This window comes from Scyliorhinus torazame, chromosome 17, assembly GCF_047496885.1.
Source record: "Scyliorhinus torazame isolate Kashiwa2021f chromosome 17, sScyTor2.1, whole genome shotgun sequence".
Taxonomy (NCBI): Eukaryota; Metazoa; Chordata; class Chondrichthyes; order Carcharhiniformes; family Scyliorhinidae; genus Scyliorhinus; species Scyliorhinus torazame.
In genome coordinates this window covers 111,602,786-111,617,444 of record NC_092723.1, presented here as the reverse complement: position 1 = coordinate 111,617,444, position 14,659 = coordinate 111,602,786, and the positions used below count along the sequence as shown (strand labels likewise).

At 48.6% G+C, this 14,659-nt stretch overlaps 1 protein-coding gene across 1 annotated transcript in view; it reads left to right on the top strand.

Moving 5' to 3' along the window:
• LOC140393469 (uncharacterized) overlaps positions 1-14,659 on the top strand; it is a 470,641-nt gene that overhangs the window by 82,730 nt on the left and 373,252 nt on the right. Inside the window, exons 46-54 of the mRNA XM_072479798.1 lie at positions 264-397; positions 1,275-1,369; positions 2,475-2,634; positions 3,061-3,080; positions 3,334-3,355; positions 3,451-3,478; positions 8,216-8,297; positions 13,201-13,368; positions 14,425-14,636. Of these exons, the coding sequence (XP_072335899.1) occupies positions 264-397; positions 1,275-1,369; positions 2,475-2,634; positions 3,061-3,080; positions 3,334-3,355; positions 3,451-3,478; positions 8,216-8,297; positions 13,201-13,368; positions 14,425-14,636 (921 nt within the window). The remainder of the gene's footprint in view (positions 1-263; positions 398-1,274; positions 1,370-2,474; positions 2,635-3,060; positions 3,081-3,333; positions 3,356-3,450; positions 3,479-8,215; positions 8,298-13,200; positions 13,369-14,424; positions 14,637-14,659) is intronic.

The window sequence follows — 14,659 nt, the reverse complement described above, 5'->3', positions numbered from 1 at the left end:
TTGCAGAAGAAGGACATCATTAAAGCAAGACACTGTACACTAAAGCCTCAGTTAGAAAAGCAAGGTCCCAAACACTATTCACTGGGGAGCTCCTCCGCCAACCTCTTCAAGTTAACCACTTTTGTTTTGCTTGTTTTTGCCTCAGAGGGCATTAGCAACCCTATCATATATTGGTCCATGATTATGCTTGGCAAGGTACTGCAGTAGTTTACCTTTGTGCAGAGATACTGAAAAAAATTAACATTGTAAATTTTCTCCCACAGGGATGCAGGAACTCTGGATCTTTCTATGTGTACGCAGTCAAAGAAGAACTTGCTTTACAGTCAGGCACGCAATGCGCTGAATTCTCAGCAAAGTAATCCGATCCCCTACTTCCAGCTGATAAAGGCATATGTTGGTAAGTAAAAGGGCTGACAAGGAATCACATCATCCTGTTTGAGTCTTCAAAGTAAACCAGTAAAGACTAACAGGGGAGTTTCTTTCTGTCTGATCTAGAGTTCACATTCTCTCGTGACAGAGACACTCTGCACATGTAATTCAAAGGCACAAATTGCAAAACCTTAACGGCCCTTAAGCTATATTCCTGCAATTCAACCTCTGTGAAAGTGAACTCAGTGAATTTCTTGTGTGAGATTTTGGCTGGGTTAATTATACCTTGAATTAGTTGCTGGTTGAATGCTGTTCTTGTTTAATGAAATGCACATAAATAATCTGTTAAAACTCATTTGTACAACATGATGATGAACGCTACTGGAAAAGCAAGAAAGACCAGAGAATGATGAGCATTAGAATTTTTTATTTGTCTTTCAATTTGATGGAATTGAATTCCAGGAGCCTCAATCCATCACTGGAAATGGGAAGTGTATTAGAATGCAATTCCTGTCTGAGGATGACATTGAGTGTACCCTTAAATATGGATTGGGCAGTTTTAACATTTGAGAAAGGCTAGCCAACTCACGAGGGGCCACTGGGGACTTTGTTCCAATTGCTCAGTTCAAGACTCACGTGTGGTAGCAACGAGCTTGATGGTGTGGTGCTGCAGGAACTCTCCCAAAATTCTGCTTCAACATGTAATGTGTCAGCAGATAGCTTCTTATTGAAAATTCCTCTGAGCAATAAATAAGTCAGCTTCCCAAGTAACTGTCTAAAGATTCTCTCCTGGATTTTTAGTCTTTCTCTCCATTTCTGCACTTGCCATCCCCTGAAGGTTTGTCATGAATGGAATAAATGCCAAAGATGCGAGAGCAGCTAAAAAATGTCTCTGTTTTCTTCAGGTGGTGCTCCAGCTAATGATTTGAAGTCATTTGCTAATAACAGGGTTAACATGGCCTTTGAAACCTTCAAAGGGCTGAATCCTGAGGAAGTAAAGGTAAAGTCTGATTATAATGCCTATTTGCATCCACGCGGCAGTAGTTCCATATTTGTTTTCCCATCTCATCAGAGCTCGATTTCAGCCTGTAGTCTTTTACCCTGGAACAGTGCTGTTATTTGGTGACATGTCATAAAATTAACCTTACAACACCAGGTTAAATTCCAACAGGCTTGTTTCAAACACTCGCTTTCGGAGCACTACTCCTTCCTGTTGTAAGACTCCTTACTGTGCTCACCCCAGTCCAACGCTGGCATCGCCACATCGTAAAATTAACTCTCCATTTTAGAACCACAGGGAAATACAATTGCGTTTGCTGTTATATGATTGAAAATACAATGAATAGAATGGCTGCATATTGAACACTGGAAATGCTGCACCATTTCAAATTCTAAATAAGGTAGCAAAAGAATATTGAGATAGTGGACATATGATCTAAATGGTATTTTGAGTGTGGGAACAAAGGACTGTGGGACCTGTTTCTAACTGAACTACTAACACGGAAACATAATGCAGATTTTACTCTTTCTATTGGGTAACGGCCAAGCTCATATGAGACCACATATGAGACCTTCACGATCTAGATGACAGCAGGAGGAGATCGCTCAAGTTATGCAATTCTGGTATTACATATTAAACGCAACAGGCACATTCCGAGCATATTTTGTCAGAATTGGTAGTAGTATATTTGTTTATGTTTTATTGTATGCACGTAACGGCCATTATCAAGGGATTCATGGTCCTCTATGAATAGGAAAGGATTGGAACTAGGGTGGGAGTTGATCAGGTGCATGTTTGTAACATGTTTCTTTGTGAACAAATGCTGAGAAAAATGTGTGAAGATTAGGTCCACCACCAGGCTTCCTGTAGAGTAACAAGGACGACATCCGGGGGTGACTAGCATCACAAATGGTTAGAGTACAAATCAAGACAGAAGTATAATATGTACCTTATACTTGTTAATCTAGTCAATTGCTGCTGAGGGTACAAGATACTGCAACATACTGATAGCCAGTGTACATCTCGCTATATCTCGACATCTGCTGCCAGGTTCATCCAAGCCATGAAATCTTAATTCGTTTATCACATGATTTTTCTGCTTTAGAAACTGAATTCCCTGAATCTGATTGACTTGCTCGGAATTAACCTTCAAGCTCTTCAAGAGGGCGTGAATGAAACTGTAGTCATCGTTTGGGTGGCCTCACACACTGTGACTGAAGTGAGGAGACTTGGGTTGACAGGAGGAATTCCAGATAATTCGTCAGGTAACTGCCTTACTAAAGCAAGGAACTACCTTGTTCAACTATCAGTTCCATTTTGCTGTGTACGTGATAGCTCCCATTATATTTTTGAATTAATTTTAATCTTATAACCTTTCTGAACTTTTGGTTTGGTTGCCAGTGCATAGAAAAAGCACAACCAAGGCAGTGACAGATCGTTTGGGGTGGTTCACGCTTAGTGTCCGGCCTATTAATTTCACAATATAGTACATGCCAAATATTAAAGTATGAACACATTATTTAATGAAAATGAACGTGTCTGCCAAAGAATGTGACATTTGAGAAATGTTTCCTCTTTCTTCTGAGATTCATAACTGTAGTCCTATTTAACAAAATTATGTGCTGTGATTAGTAATAATGATGCATTTTCATGAGCACTTTTTAACAGGAATCATTTTGTTTTATTTTCAGAACTACGACCTGATGATCAGGTAAGACAGAGGGTCAATCATCAATCCAATTTCCAGTCCCATTAGTTTTCAAAGCCACTGTTTTGGTGAATCTATTTCTTGAATTGTTTCATTGTTGCTTTTGAGCTTGTGTGGCTTATTGAAAGGCCATTGGTTAACATCTTTTCAAAACCTAAAACAATATGAACACCGTGCATAGTTTGGATGCTACATTTATCATATAAATTGACGATGGTTCAGTACTAAACATACTATTGTGCATTCTTTTCCATAGCCTGGTAATACGACAGATAATGGTGAGTTTTTTCTCTACTTTTTATGCTGATTTCATCCGTTATTTTGAGTAAATTTCTTGGTGCATACTCCGGTTTCTTTTCTGCTTTTTCAACAGAAACAACAATGTGCAGAGCCGTGAACAGGTAAGAATTTGTGGAGAGCACCTTTTCTCAAATGAGGCCGTGTTTTTGTGACCCGATCGACTTGCTGTTGCGAGTCTGCATTTGACAAGAAAATGACTCAAAGCATCTTTTTTTTTTTAGAAATATTTTTATTCACATTTTTACATATTTTCAACAAACCCTTACAGAAAAATGAAAAACAAAGAACGCATAAATAAACATCTTACAACTACATCACGAATTCCCCTAATATACAAACCCCCCATTAAGCAATGATAAACACAGTAGAAAACACAAAGTACACCCCCTTTAGCTCCTCCACCGAGGTCTCCTCCTCCTCCTGCATCTCCTGGTAGATCCCCGAGTCCCTGCCCTCTCCAACTCACACCCCCGAGAGCACCCTATCCTGGATCCTGAGTGCTGGAAGCAGTGGGAACTCCCTCACCTGCCGTCTTACAAACGCCCTTACCTGCATGTACCTGAAGGCATTTCCGGGGGGAAGCCCGTATTTTTCCTCCAGCGCCCCAAGGCTCGCAAATGTCCCATCTAAAAACAGGTCCCCCATCCTCCTAATTCCTGCCCTGTGCCAGCTCAGGAACCCTCCATCCATTCTCCCCGGGACGAACCAATGGTTCTCCCGGATCGGAGACCAAACCGAAGCCTCTACCTCACCCCTGTGGCGCCTCCACTGCCCCCAAATTTTCAAAGTCGCCGCCACCACCGGACTCGTGGTGTACCTAGTCGGCGGGAGCGGCAGCGGTGCTGTCACCAGCGCTCCCAGACTCGTGCCCACACAGGATGCCATCTCCAGCTCCCTGTCCCTACTCCGCTCCAGAAACACCCTTTTCACCCTTGGGGTCTTTTTCGCCCACACAAATCCCATGATGCTCCTACTGACCCGCTTGAAAAAGGCCTTAGGGATCAGGATGGGGAGGCACTGGTATATAAAAAGGAACCTCGGGAGCACCGTCATCTTCATCGACTGTACCCTACCCGCCAAGGAGAGTGGCAGCATATCCCACCTTTTAAACTCCTCCTCCATCTGCTCCACCAGCCTCGTCAAGTTGAGCTTGTGTAGGGCCCCCCAGCTCCTGGCCACCTGGATCCCCAGGTACCGAAAACTCCTTTGCGCCCTCTTCAGTGGAAGTCTATCCCCCTTCCCTGGTCCCCTGGGTATACCACGAAGAGCTCATTCTTCCCCACGTTGAGCTTATACCCGGAAAAGTCCCCAACTCCCTGAGTATCCGCATCACCTCAGGCATCCCCCCTCTGGGTCCGCCACATACAGTAACAGGTCATCGGCATACAACGATACCCGGTGTCCCCCCTCGCCCCCGGACCAGCCCCCTCCAGTTCCTGGACTCCCTTAAGGCTTTCTCCGCGTCCATCGCCGCCACTATCTCCGCCTCCCCCTCCACTGTAGGCATCATGATTACGTTAAAGAGCCTCCACACATTGGTATTCAGCTGCCTTCCCTTAACAAAACCCGTCTGGTCCTCGTGAATAACCCCGGGACACAGTCCTCAATTCTGGTAGCCAACACCTTCGCTAACATCTTCGCGTCCACGTTGAGGTGAGAGATTGGCCTGTATGACCCACACTGTCATGGGTCCTTGTCCTGCTTAAAGATCAGCGAGATCAGCGCTCTAGACATCGTCGGGGGTAGGGCACCCCCCCCCTCCCTCGCCTCATTGAAAGTCCTCTCTAATAGAGGGCCCAGCAGGTCCATGTACTTCTGGTAAAATTCTACCTGAAACCCATCTGGCCCCGATGCCTTCCCCGCCTGCATGCTCCCCAGCCCCTTAGTCAGCTCCTCCAGCCCTACCAGTGCCCCAAGCCCAGCCATCTGCTCCTCACCCTCGGGAAGCTGTCGATCCAAAAATCGACGCATCCACCCCTCGTCCGTCGGGGGCTCAGACCTTTACAGCCCCTCATAAAAGTCTCTAAATATCCCATTTATTCCCACTGCACTCCGCACCGTGTTCCCCCCTTTATCCCTAACTCCCCCAATCTCCCTCGCTGCTTCCCGCTTCCGAAGCTGGTGTGCCAACATCCGGCTAGCCTTCTCCCCGTACTCATACACCGCCCCTTGCGCTTTCCTCCACTGCACCTCTGCCTTCTTGATGGTTAACAGGTCGAACTCAGCCTGGAGGCTTCGTCGCCCCTTGAGTAGTCCCTCCTCGGGGACCTCTGCATACCTCCTATCCACCCTTAAAATCTCCCCCACCAATCTCTCCCTCTCTCTCCTCTCCTTCTTCTCCTTGTGGGCCCTAGTGGAGATTAGCTATCCCCGAATCACCGCCTTCAGCGCCTCCCAGACCACCCCCACCTGCACCTCCCCATTATCGTTAGCCTCTAGATAGCTTTCAATGCACCCCCGGATCTGCCCGCTCACCACCTCATCCGCCAGCAAGCCCACGTCCATGCGCCACAGCGGGCGCTGGTCCCTCTCCTCCCCTAGCTCCAGCTCCACCCAATGCAGGGCATGGTCTGAGATGGCTATGGCCGAATACTCCGTGCCCTCCACCCTCGGAATTAGTGCCCTGCTCATAACGAAGAAGTCTATCCGGGAGTAGGCTTTATGGACGTGGGAAAAAAAAGTAAATTCCCTGGCCCCCGGCCTGACAAACCTCAATGGGTCCACTCATCCCATCTGGTCCATAAACCCCCTCAGCAGCTTGGCCGCCGCCGGTCTCTTACCCGTCCTGGACCTGGAGTGGTCCAATGCTGGATCCAGTACCGTGTTGAAGTCCCCCCCCATTATCAAGCTCCCTGCCTCCAGGCCCGGAATCCGGCCCAACATGCGGCATAAATCCGGCATCGTCCCAATTCGGGGTATGTACATTCACTAATACCACCCGCACCCCCTGCAGCTTACCACTCGCCATCACATACCTACCTCCATTGTCTGTCACGATGTTGAGTGCCTCAAACGACACCGGCTTCCCCACCAAAATCGGCACCCCTCGATTCTTTGCGTCCAACCCCGAGTGGAAAACCTGCCCTACCCACCCCTTTCTCAGCCTAACCTGATCTGCCACCCTCAAATGCGTCTCCTGGAGCATAACCACATCTGCCTTCAGTCCCTTCAGGTGCGCGAACACACGGGCCCTCTTGACCGGCCCATTCAGGCCTCTCACATTCCAAGTTATCAGCCGGATCAAGGGGCTTCCCGCCCCCACCCCCCCGCCGATTATCCATCCCCTTTTCTAGGCCAGCCACGTGCCCGCGCCTCCCGCACTCTCCATTCCCCCCAGCGGCAGACCCCTGCCCCGACTCTCACTCCGAGCTCCAGCTCACCTTTGGCCAATGCAGCAGCAACCCAGTTTCCAACACCGCCCGTCCCCCCCCGGCCCTGCCCCCTTCCTTCCCTAGCCCGGGAAAAAGCCCGCGATTTCCATCAGACCAGCCCCCCCCCCTCTGGCGCATCTCCCTTTTGCGGCCTAATCCCAGCTCCCCCACCTCGAGCCTCCCATCTCTCCCCCCCCGCCCCCCCACACACACTCACAAAACCCCCACGTCGAACCATTTCACCCTACCCCACCCAGCACCCAAGGAAACAATACAGAACAGAATAGAACAACCCCAAAGCACAGTAACCACAGTAGCCCCCCCGCGACCTCCCCTCACAACTGACACTCAGTCCGTGTCCAACTTTTCGGCCTGAATAAAGGTCCACACCTCCTCCGGCGTCTCAAAGTAATGGTGCCGGTCCTTAAACCGTGACCCACAGTCGCGCCAGCTGCAGCATCCCGAATTTCACCCCCTTCCGATGCAGAACCGCTTTAGCCCAATTGTACCCGGCCCTCTTCTTGGCCACCTCCGCGCTCCAGTCCTGGTATATACGGACCTCTGCATTGTCCCATCTACGGCTCCGCTCCTTTTTTGCCCATCTTAGGACACATTCCCTGTCCACCAAGCGGTGGAACCGCACCAATACCGCCCGCGGCGGCTCGTTAGACTTGGGCCTCCTCGCCAGGACTCGGTGGGCCCCATCCAGCTCCAAGGGCCTCGGGAAGGCACCCGCGCCCATCAACGTGTTCAGCATCGTGACCACATATGCTCCAGCATCCGACCCCTCCACTCCCTCCGCAGATTCTTCCTCCTCGACCAATTATCCATGTCCTCGAACTTCTCCTGCCATTTCTTATGCTGCGCCTCCACCTTCACCGCCAGGCCCAATATCTCGTCCTCATTCTCCGAGGCCTTCTGCCGCACCTCCCGGATCGCCACCCCTTGGGCCTTCTGGGTCTCGACCAGCTTGTTGATTGAAGTCTTCATCGGCTCCAGCAGCTCTGCTTTCAATTCCGTGAAGCAGCGCTTGAGAAACTCCTGCTGCTCTTGCGCCCACTGCGCCCACGCTGCCTGGTCTCCACCCGCCGCCATCTTAGCTTTACTCCCTGCACTTTTCACTGCACCAGAATTACTTTTTTCACTGCTCCACTCCTGGTCCAATCCATTCAGTGCCGGGGAAATCATACTGTCACCTTCCCACACTGGGAACCGTCGAACAAATGCCACTGGGGTCCCTCAAAAGAGCCCAAAAGTGGGTTTCTGGCGGGAGCTGCCGAACGTGCGACTTAGCTCAGCATAGCCGCAACTGGAAGTCTCTCAACTCAAAGCATCTTGTGTGAACAGCGTCTGAACTGTGTGGACAGCTATGAATAATGGGAAATGTTGAGTGTTTAGTTGAAATTTTGTTATTTTTTCCTCAGTGCAGTTAATGTCCTAAGAGAAGATTTATTTCTCTCCATACAGTTCCGCCCTAAATAATTTCTTGATTGAAGTTAACGTGACCCATCTCTGCAATTTCAACATTACAGACTATGCATGCGCTGAGGTAAGCTGTGACATGGTGTGGGTTTCGCTCAGAAATTTCAGTGGCAGTGTGCAGTCAGACAAAAGAAAGAATTTGTAAGTTTTTCCATTCTATGATGGGGTTTATTAGTGTTGGTCGCTTGTTGCCCCTCAGCCACATCATTTGACAGCATCACATTTGTTTTCACCTGCATGCTGATGACACTGAGTTCTACCTCACAACCTCTTCTCGACTTCTCTGCTGTTGCTAAGTTATCAGACTGCGTTTCCAACATCAAGTAGTGGATGAATAGAAACTCAATTAAATTTGCCAGTGCAGCCACAGTGGGCCAATTGGCCTCCTTCTGCGCCATAACAATTCTGGCAATCCTGGAAATATTGGGAAGACAGGCCAAAGATTTCAGCCCCCACTTCAAACTGCATTCCCCAACTGCCAAACCCATCCTCCTGCCTAACAATGGATTGGGTTGGATTTGTTTATTGTCATGTATACCGAGGTACAGTGAAAAGTATTTTTCTGTGTACAGTTCAGACAGATCATTCTGTACATGAAAAGAAAAAATATAGGGCAGCATGGTAGCATTGTGGATAGCACAATTGCTTCACAGCTCCAGGGTCCCAGGTTCGATTCCGGCTTGGGTCACTGTCTGTGCGGAGTCTGCACATCCTACCCGTGTGTGCGTGGGTTTCCTCCGGGTGCTCCGGTTTCCTCCCACAGTCCAAAGATGTGCATGTTAGGTGGATTGGCCATGATAAATTGCCCTTAGTGTCCAAAATTGCCCTTAGTGTTGGGTGGGGTTACTGGGTTATGGGGATAGGGTGGAGGTGTTGACCTTGGGTAGGGTGCTCTTTCTAAGAGCCGGTGCAGACTCGATGGGCCGAATGGCCTCCTTCTGCACTGTAAATTCTATGATAATCTATGATAAAATACATTGTGTAAATACTTAGTCACAGGTATCGGGTAAGTAGACGGGAGTGCAGTACTACCCCGTTGAGAAGATGTGTAAAGAGATCAGATCCATCCATAAGAGGGTCGTTTAGGAGTCTAGTAACTGTGGGGAAGAAGCTGTTTTTGAATCTGCTGGTGGGTGTTCTCAGACTTTTGTATCTCCTGCCCGATGGAAGAAGTTGGAAGAGTGAATAAGCCGGGTGGCTTATTACACAATGGAAATAAATAGCTTCACAGCCCCAGGATCCCAGGTTCGATTCCCGGTTTGGGTCGCTGTCTGTGTGGAGTCTGCACATTCTCCCCGTTTCTGCATGGGTTTCCTCCGAGCACTCCGGTTCCCTCAAAAGAGTCCAAAGATACGCAGGTTACGTGGATTGGCCATGCTTAATTGCCTTTGCATCCAAAAAGGTTAGGTGGGGTGATGGGGACAGAGTGGAGATGTGTGCTTAAGTGGAGCGCTCTTTCTAAGGGCGGGAGCAGACTCGATGGGTCGAATGGCCTCCTGCAATGTAAATCCTGTAAATCCTATGATTCTACACTGGCATCGGGTGAAGCATACAGAGTGCAGTACGACTCAGTAGATGTGGGGCGAAATTCTCCCTAATCGGCGCGATGTCCGCCGACCGGCGCCAAAAACGGCGCAAATCGGTCCAGCATCTTGGGGGGCCGAGCCCTAACCTTGAGGGTAAGGCCCGCGACGGACTGATTTCCGCCCCGCCAGCTGGCGGGAAAGGCCTTTGGCGCCTCGCTAGCTGGCGCGGAAATGACATTGCCGGGCGGCGCATGCGCGGGAGCGCCAGCGGCCGCTCACGGCATCCCCGTGCATGCGCTGTGGAGGGAGTCTCTTCCGCCTGCGCCATGGTAGAGACCGTGGCGAAGGCGGAAGGAAAAGAGTGCCCCCACGGCACAGGCCCGCCCGCGGATCGGTGGGCCCCGATCGCGGGCCAGGCCACCGTGGGGGCACCCCCCGGGGCCAGATCGCCCCGCGCCCTCCCCAGGACCCCGGAGCCCACCCCGCCGCCTTGTCCTGCCGGTAAGAGAGGTGGTTTAATCCACGCCGGCGGGACAGGCATTCTAGCAGCGGGACTTCGGCCCATCCGGGCCGGTGAATCGCGGGGGGGGGCCCCCGCCAACCGGCGCGGCGCAATTCCCGCCCCCGCCGAATCTCCGGTGCCGGAGAATTCGGCAACCAGCGGGGGCGGGATTCACGCCAGCCCCCGGCGATTCTCCGACCCGGCAGGGGGTCGGAGAATCTCTCCCAAGATGTGTGAAGAGTTCCGATCAGTCCATAAGACGATCGTTCAGGCGTTAGGTAACAGCGGGGAAGACGCTGTTTTTGAATCTGTTATTGCATGTTCTCAGACCTTTCTATTTTCTGCTGCCTGATGAAAGAAGTTGGAAGAGTGAGTAAGCCGGGTAGGTGGGGTCTTTGATTATGCTGCCCGCTTTCCCAAGGCAGCGGGAGGTGTAGACAGAGTGAATGGATGGGAGGCGGGTTCGTGTGATGGACTGGGCGGTGCTCCCAACTGTCTGTAGTTCCTTATGGTCTTGGGCCGAGCAGTTTATTGTCACGTGTACTGAGGTACAGTGAAAGGTATTCTGCGTACAGTTCAGACAGATCATTTCGTACATGAAAAGAAAATACAACGGGCAAACATAAAATACATAATGGAAATACATAGCTTCACAGCCCCAGGATCCCAGATTCGATTCCCGGCTTGGGTCACTGTCTGTGTGGAGTCTGCACCAGGCTGTAATGCAGCCCAATAGGATGCATTCTATGGTGCATCTGTAAAGGTTGGTGAGAGTCAATGTGGACATGCGACTTTCCATAGTTTCCTGAGAAAGTATAGGCCCTGTTGCTCTTTCTTGGTCGTAGTATCAACGTGGGTGGACCAAGACAGATTGTTGGTGATGTGCACACCTAGGAATTTGAAGCTGTCAACCATCTCCACTTCGGTCCCAATGATGCGGGCAGGGGTGTTTGCTTCCTGAAGTCAATGACCAGCTCTTTAGTTTTGCTGACATTGAGGGAGAGATTGCTGTCGTTACACCACTCCACTAGGTTCTCTATCTCCCTCCAGTGGTCTGACTCATCGTTGTTCAAGATCTGACCGACTACAGTCGTGTCGTCAGCAAACCTGTAGATGGAGTTGGAGCCAAATTTTGCCACACAAGTCGTGTGTGTACAGAGATAATAGTAGCGGCTAAGTACGCAATCTTGCGGGGCCCCGGTATTGAGGACTATCATGGAGGAGGTGTTGTTGTTTATCCTCCATGATTTTGGTCTAAGGCGAGGATCCAGTCGCAGAGTGAGCAGCCAAGTCCTGGGTTTTGGAGCTTTGATATGAGCTTGGCTGGGATTATGGTGTTGAAGGCGAAGCTGTAGTCAATAAATAAGAGTCTGATGTAGGAGTCCTTGTTGTTGAGATGTTCCAGGATGAGTGTAGGGCCAGGGAGATGGCGCCTGCTGTGGACCGGTTGTGGCGGTATGCGAATTGCAGTGGATCTAGGCATTCTGGCAGTATGGAGTTGATGTGCCTCATGAACAACCTCTGCCAGCTGGTCCATGCAGGATCTGAGTTCACGACCAGGGACCCCGCTAGGACCCTTTGCCTTCCGAGGGCTCACTTTCAAGAAGGCCGATTTGACTTCGGAAGCTGTGACGGGGGATATGGGTGTGTCTGGGGCTGCCGGGGCAGTTGACAGCGGTTTGATGGTTTCCTGCTCGAACCGAGCATAGAATGCATTGAGTTCATTGGGGAGGAATGTGCTGCTGCTGGAGATTCTGCTCGGCTTCACTTTGTAGCCCATTATGTTGTTTAAGCCTTGCCACAACCGACGAGAGTCTGTGACATTAATCTGTGTATCGAACTTGGTCTGATATTGTCTCTTGACATCCCTGATGACTTTGTGGAGGTCGAATCTGGATTTCTTGTATTGATCAGGGTCACCTGACTTGAACGCCTCAGACCTGGCCTTCAGTAGGGAGTCAATCTCCCGATTAAGCCATGGCTTCCGGTTGGGGAATGTACCTATTACTTTCTTTGGCACGCAGTCTTCTACATATTTGCTGATAAAGTCTGTGATGGTGATGGTATATTCATTTAGGTTGGTTGCTAAGTTCTCAAATATGGAACAGTCCACTGACTCCAAGCAGTCATGTAGGTGCTCTTGAACCAGCACTGCATGACCTTCTTAACTGGATTCTCCCGCTTAGGTTTCTGCTTGTATGCCGGGAGAAGGAGCACCGTCTTATGGTCCAATTTTTCGAAATGCGGGCGGGGATGGATCGGTCGGCACCCTTGATTTTTGTGTAGGAGTGATCGAGAGGGTTGGCGCCCTGGTGGGACAGGGGATGTGTTGATGGAATTTTGGAAGTACTCACTTGCGGTTGGCCTGGTTGAAATCCCCGGCCACGATGAACAAGATCTCCGGATGTTCTGTTTCATTGTTATTTATAGCTGTGTAGGCTGAGATTAAGCTAGTTTGTTCACAACCATGTTGTCACATGCAAAGCAAGCTGAACATCTGACCTCCTATTTTTAAAAAAATTTGGAGTGCCTACATCATTATTTCCAATTGAGGGGCAATTTAGCGTGGCCAATCCACCTACCCTGCACATCTCCTCTAATTCTGGCCTCTTTTTTTTCCCATCCCAGATTTTAATCACTCCGCCATTGGTGGCCATTCTTTGTTGTTTCAGTCACCTGTGGCCCAAGCTCTGTAATAGCATACCTGTACCTGTTTGCCTCTCTAGTTCGCTCCCCTCCTTTTGATGCAGTACTTAAAACCTTTCTCTTTGCATAAGATCTCATATCTCCTTTTGTGGCTCAATATCATACTTGGTTTTATAAGGTGCACCTGAGATTGCTCCAAACGCTTGATGTAAAGAAAATTGGAGATATTTTGCATCATTGCACTAGGATGCCTTTGTCTCACATGTGTTATTTCTTCTAAATGCATTTCTTTTCAGACTGATCGGCTGCTTTCAGGATTAAACAGTGATGCCTTGGCAGGTATATTTCAGTGTTTCATTGGTCCAAAGGCACTGAATAGGTCAAATGAAATAGCACTGAAAGTTTTTGTTCGGAAAATTAACAGAACCACTTTAAATGAGGCACTGGACAAGTTCAACAACAAGGTAATTAATTATTCATCGTGAGTAATTGAAAACAAGCAAAAATATCCACATCTGTGTTGATAGTGTGTCCAATTTATTTCACAGTTTTGTCAAATCTTCAGCTGGTAAAAGTGCTGAGGTTTCCCAGCACTTCCTGTTTGTAGTTCAGATCTCCTGCATCCTGCAGTGTTTGTTTTGATGTAAATGTGGTATTCCTGATTTGAATGATATGTGGCCTGTCCACCTGTCATGGATTGGCTCACAGCTTGAGTATCTCTTATTGGAACAGTGTGTTTAAGACTATTAATATTACGAAAGCAGGCTGCTCTAGCTGCGCTAAGTCATGGAAGCAGGGAAAATGTGTCCTCCCAGAACCTAATTTGCAAACTTCCTGGGAGCCTCAAAATGCTGCAGCTTCATAAAATATAATAAAAGCAGGAAATACGAGGAAACCTCAGCATGTCTGGCATCAACTGTTGGGAGAGAACAAAGTCCATGTTTAGAGTGGTACTCCCTTCAAAGCAATTCTCTTGTTGATGGGATTCTATGATAAATATTTCAGAAGCAACATGTTGACAACCATTCCCTACATGCATAAATAAAAGAATATAAAAATAGGAAAATAATGTCCAACGAGATGTTAAGTTTGCCCAACTCCAAATATACCTTCAGTGCTTGTAAATCCTAAATCCATGTTGCGTTGCTGGGATGTGCATGCCTATCTGTGTCCTGTTACCTGGTATAGAGACTAATGGTAATTCTCAGTGGCATTCCACAATCAGCATGATTTCCTGCATTGCAAAAGAATAATTGATGCGCTTTGAAGATCTTTGGGCTTTGCTTAGAAAATCAACGCAGTTCATTGTTGGTGGTGTGGGTGCACTGTATCATGGCTGATCTAGTGATGGAACGGAAATGTTATGTTCCTTACACTAATCTGTTCCCACTGCATGATCTTGAAGTAGGACTGTTTCAAGCTTTCTTTTAAGTTCTTTCATGAGGGTAAGTGACAATTTTGAAACCAGTATTGAAATGTCTTTATTCACATGAGTTTAAACATGTCATGGTATGTTTCAGACCCTGAACATCTCATCAATTCCTCTGATAACAAAGATCACATTCATGAATGCTCTGTGGGAGATTGTCAAGACCAATGAAAACTTAACCAATGCAGGTTTCCTGAGAAAATGGTTCCAAGAGCGATTCAGGCCTTTTGTTGCTGGCATTTCTCAGTCGGTGCTGAGTCACCTTCTGATGCGCAATATAACTTGTGATGGTTACCAAGCAATGTGAGTGAATCGTCTTCTTAACG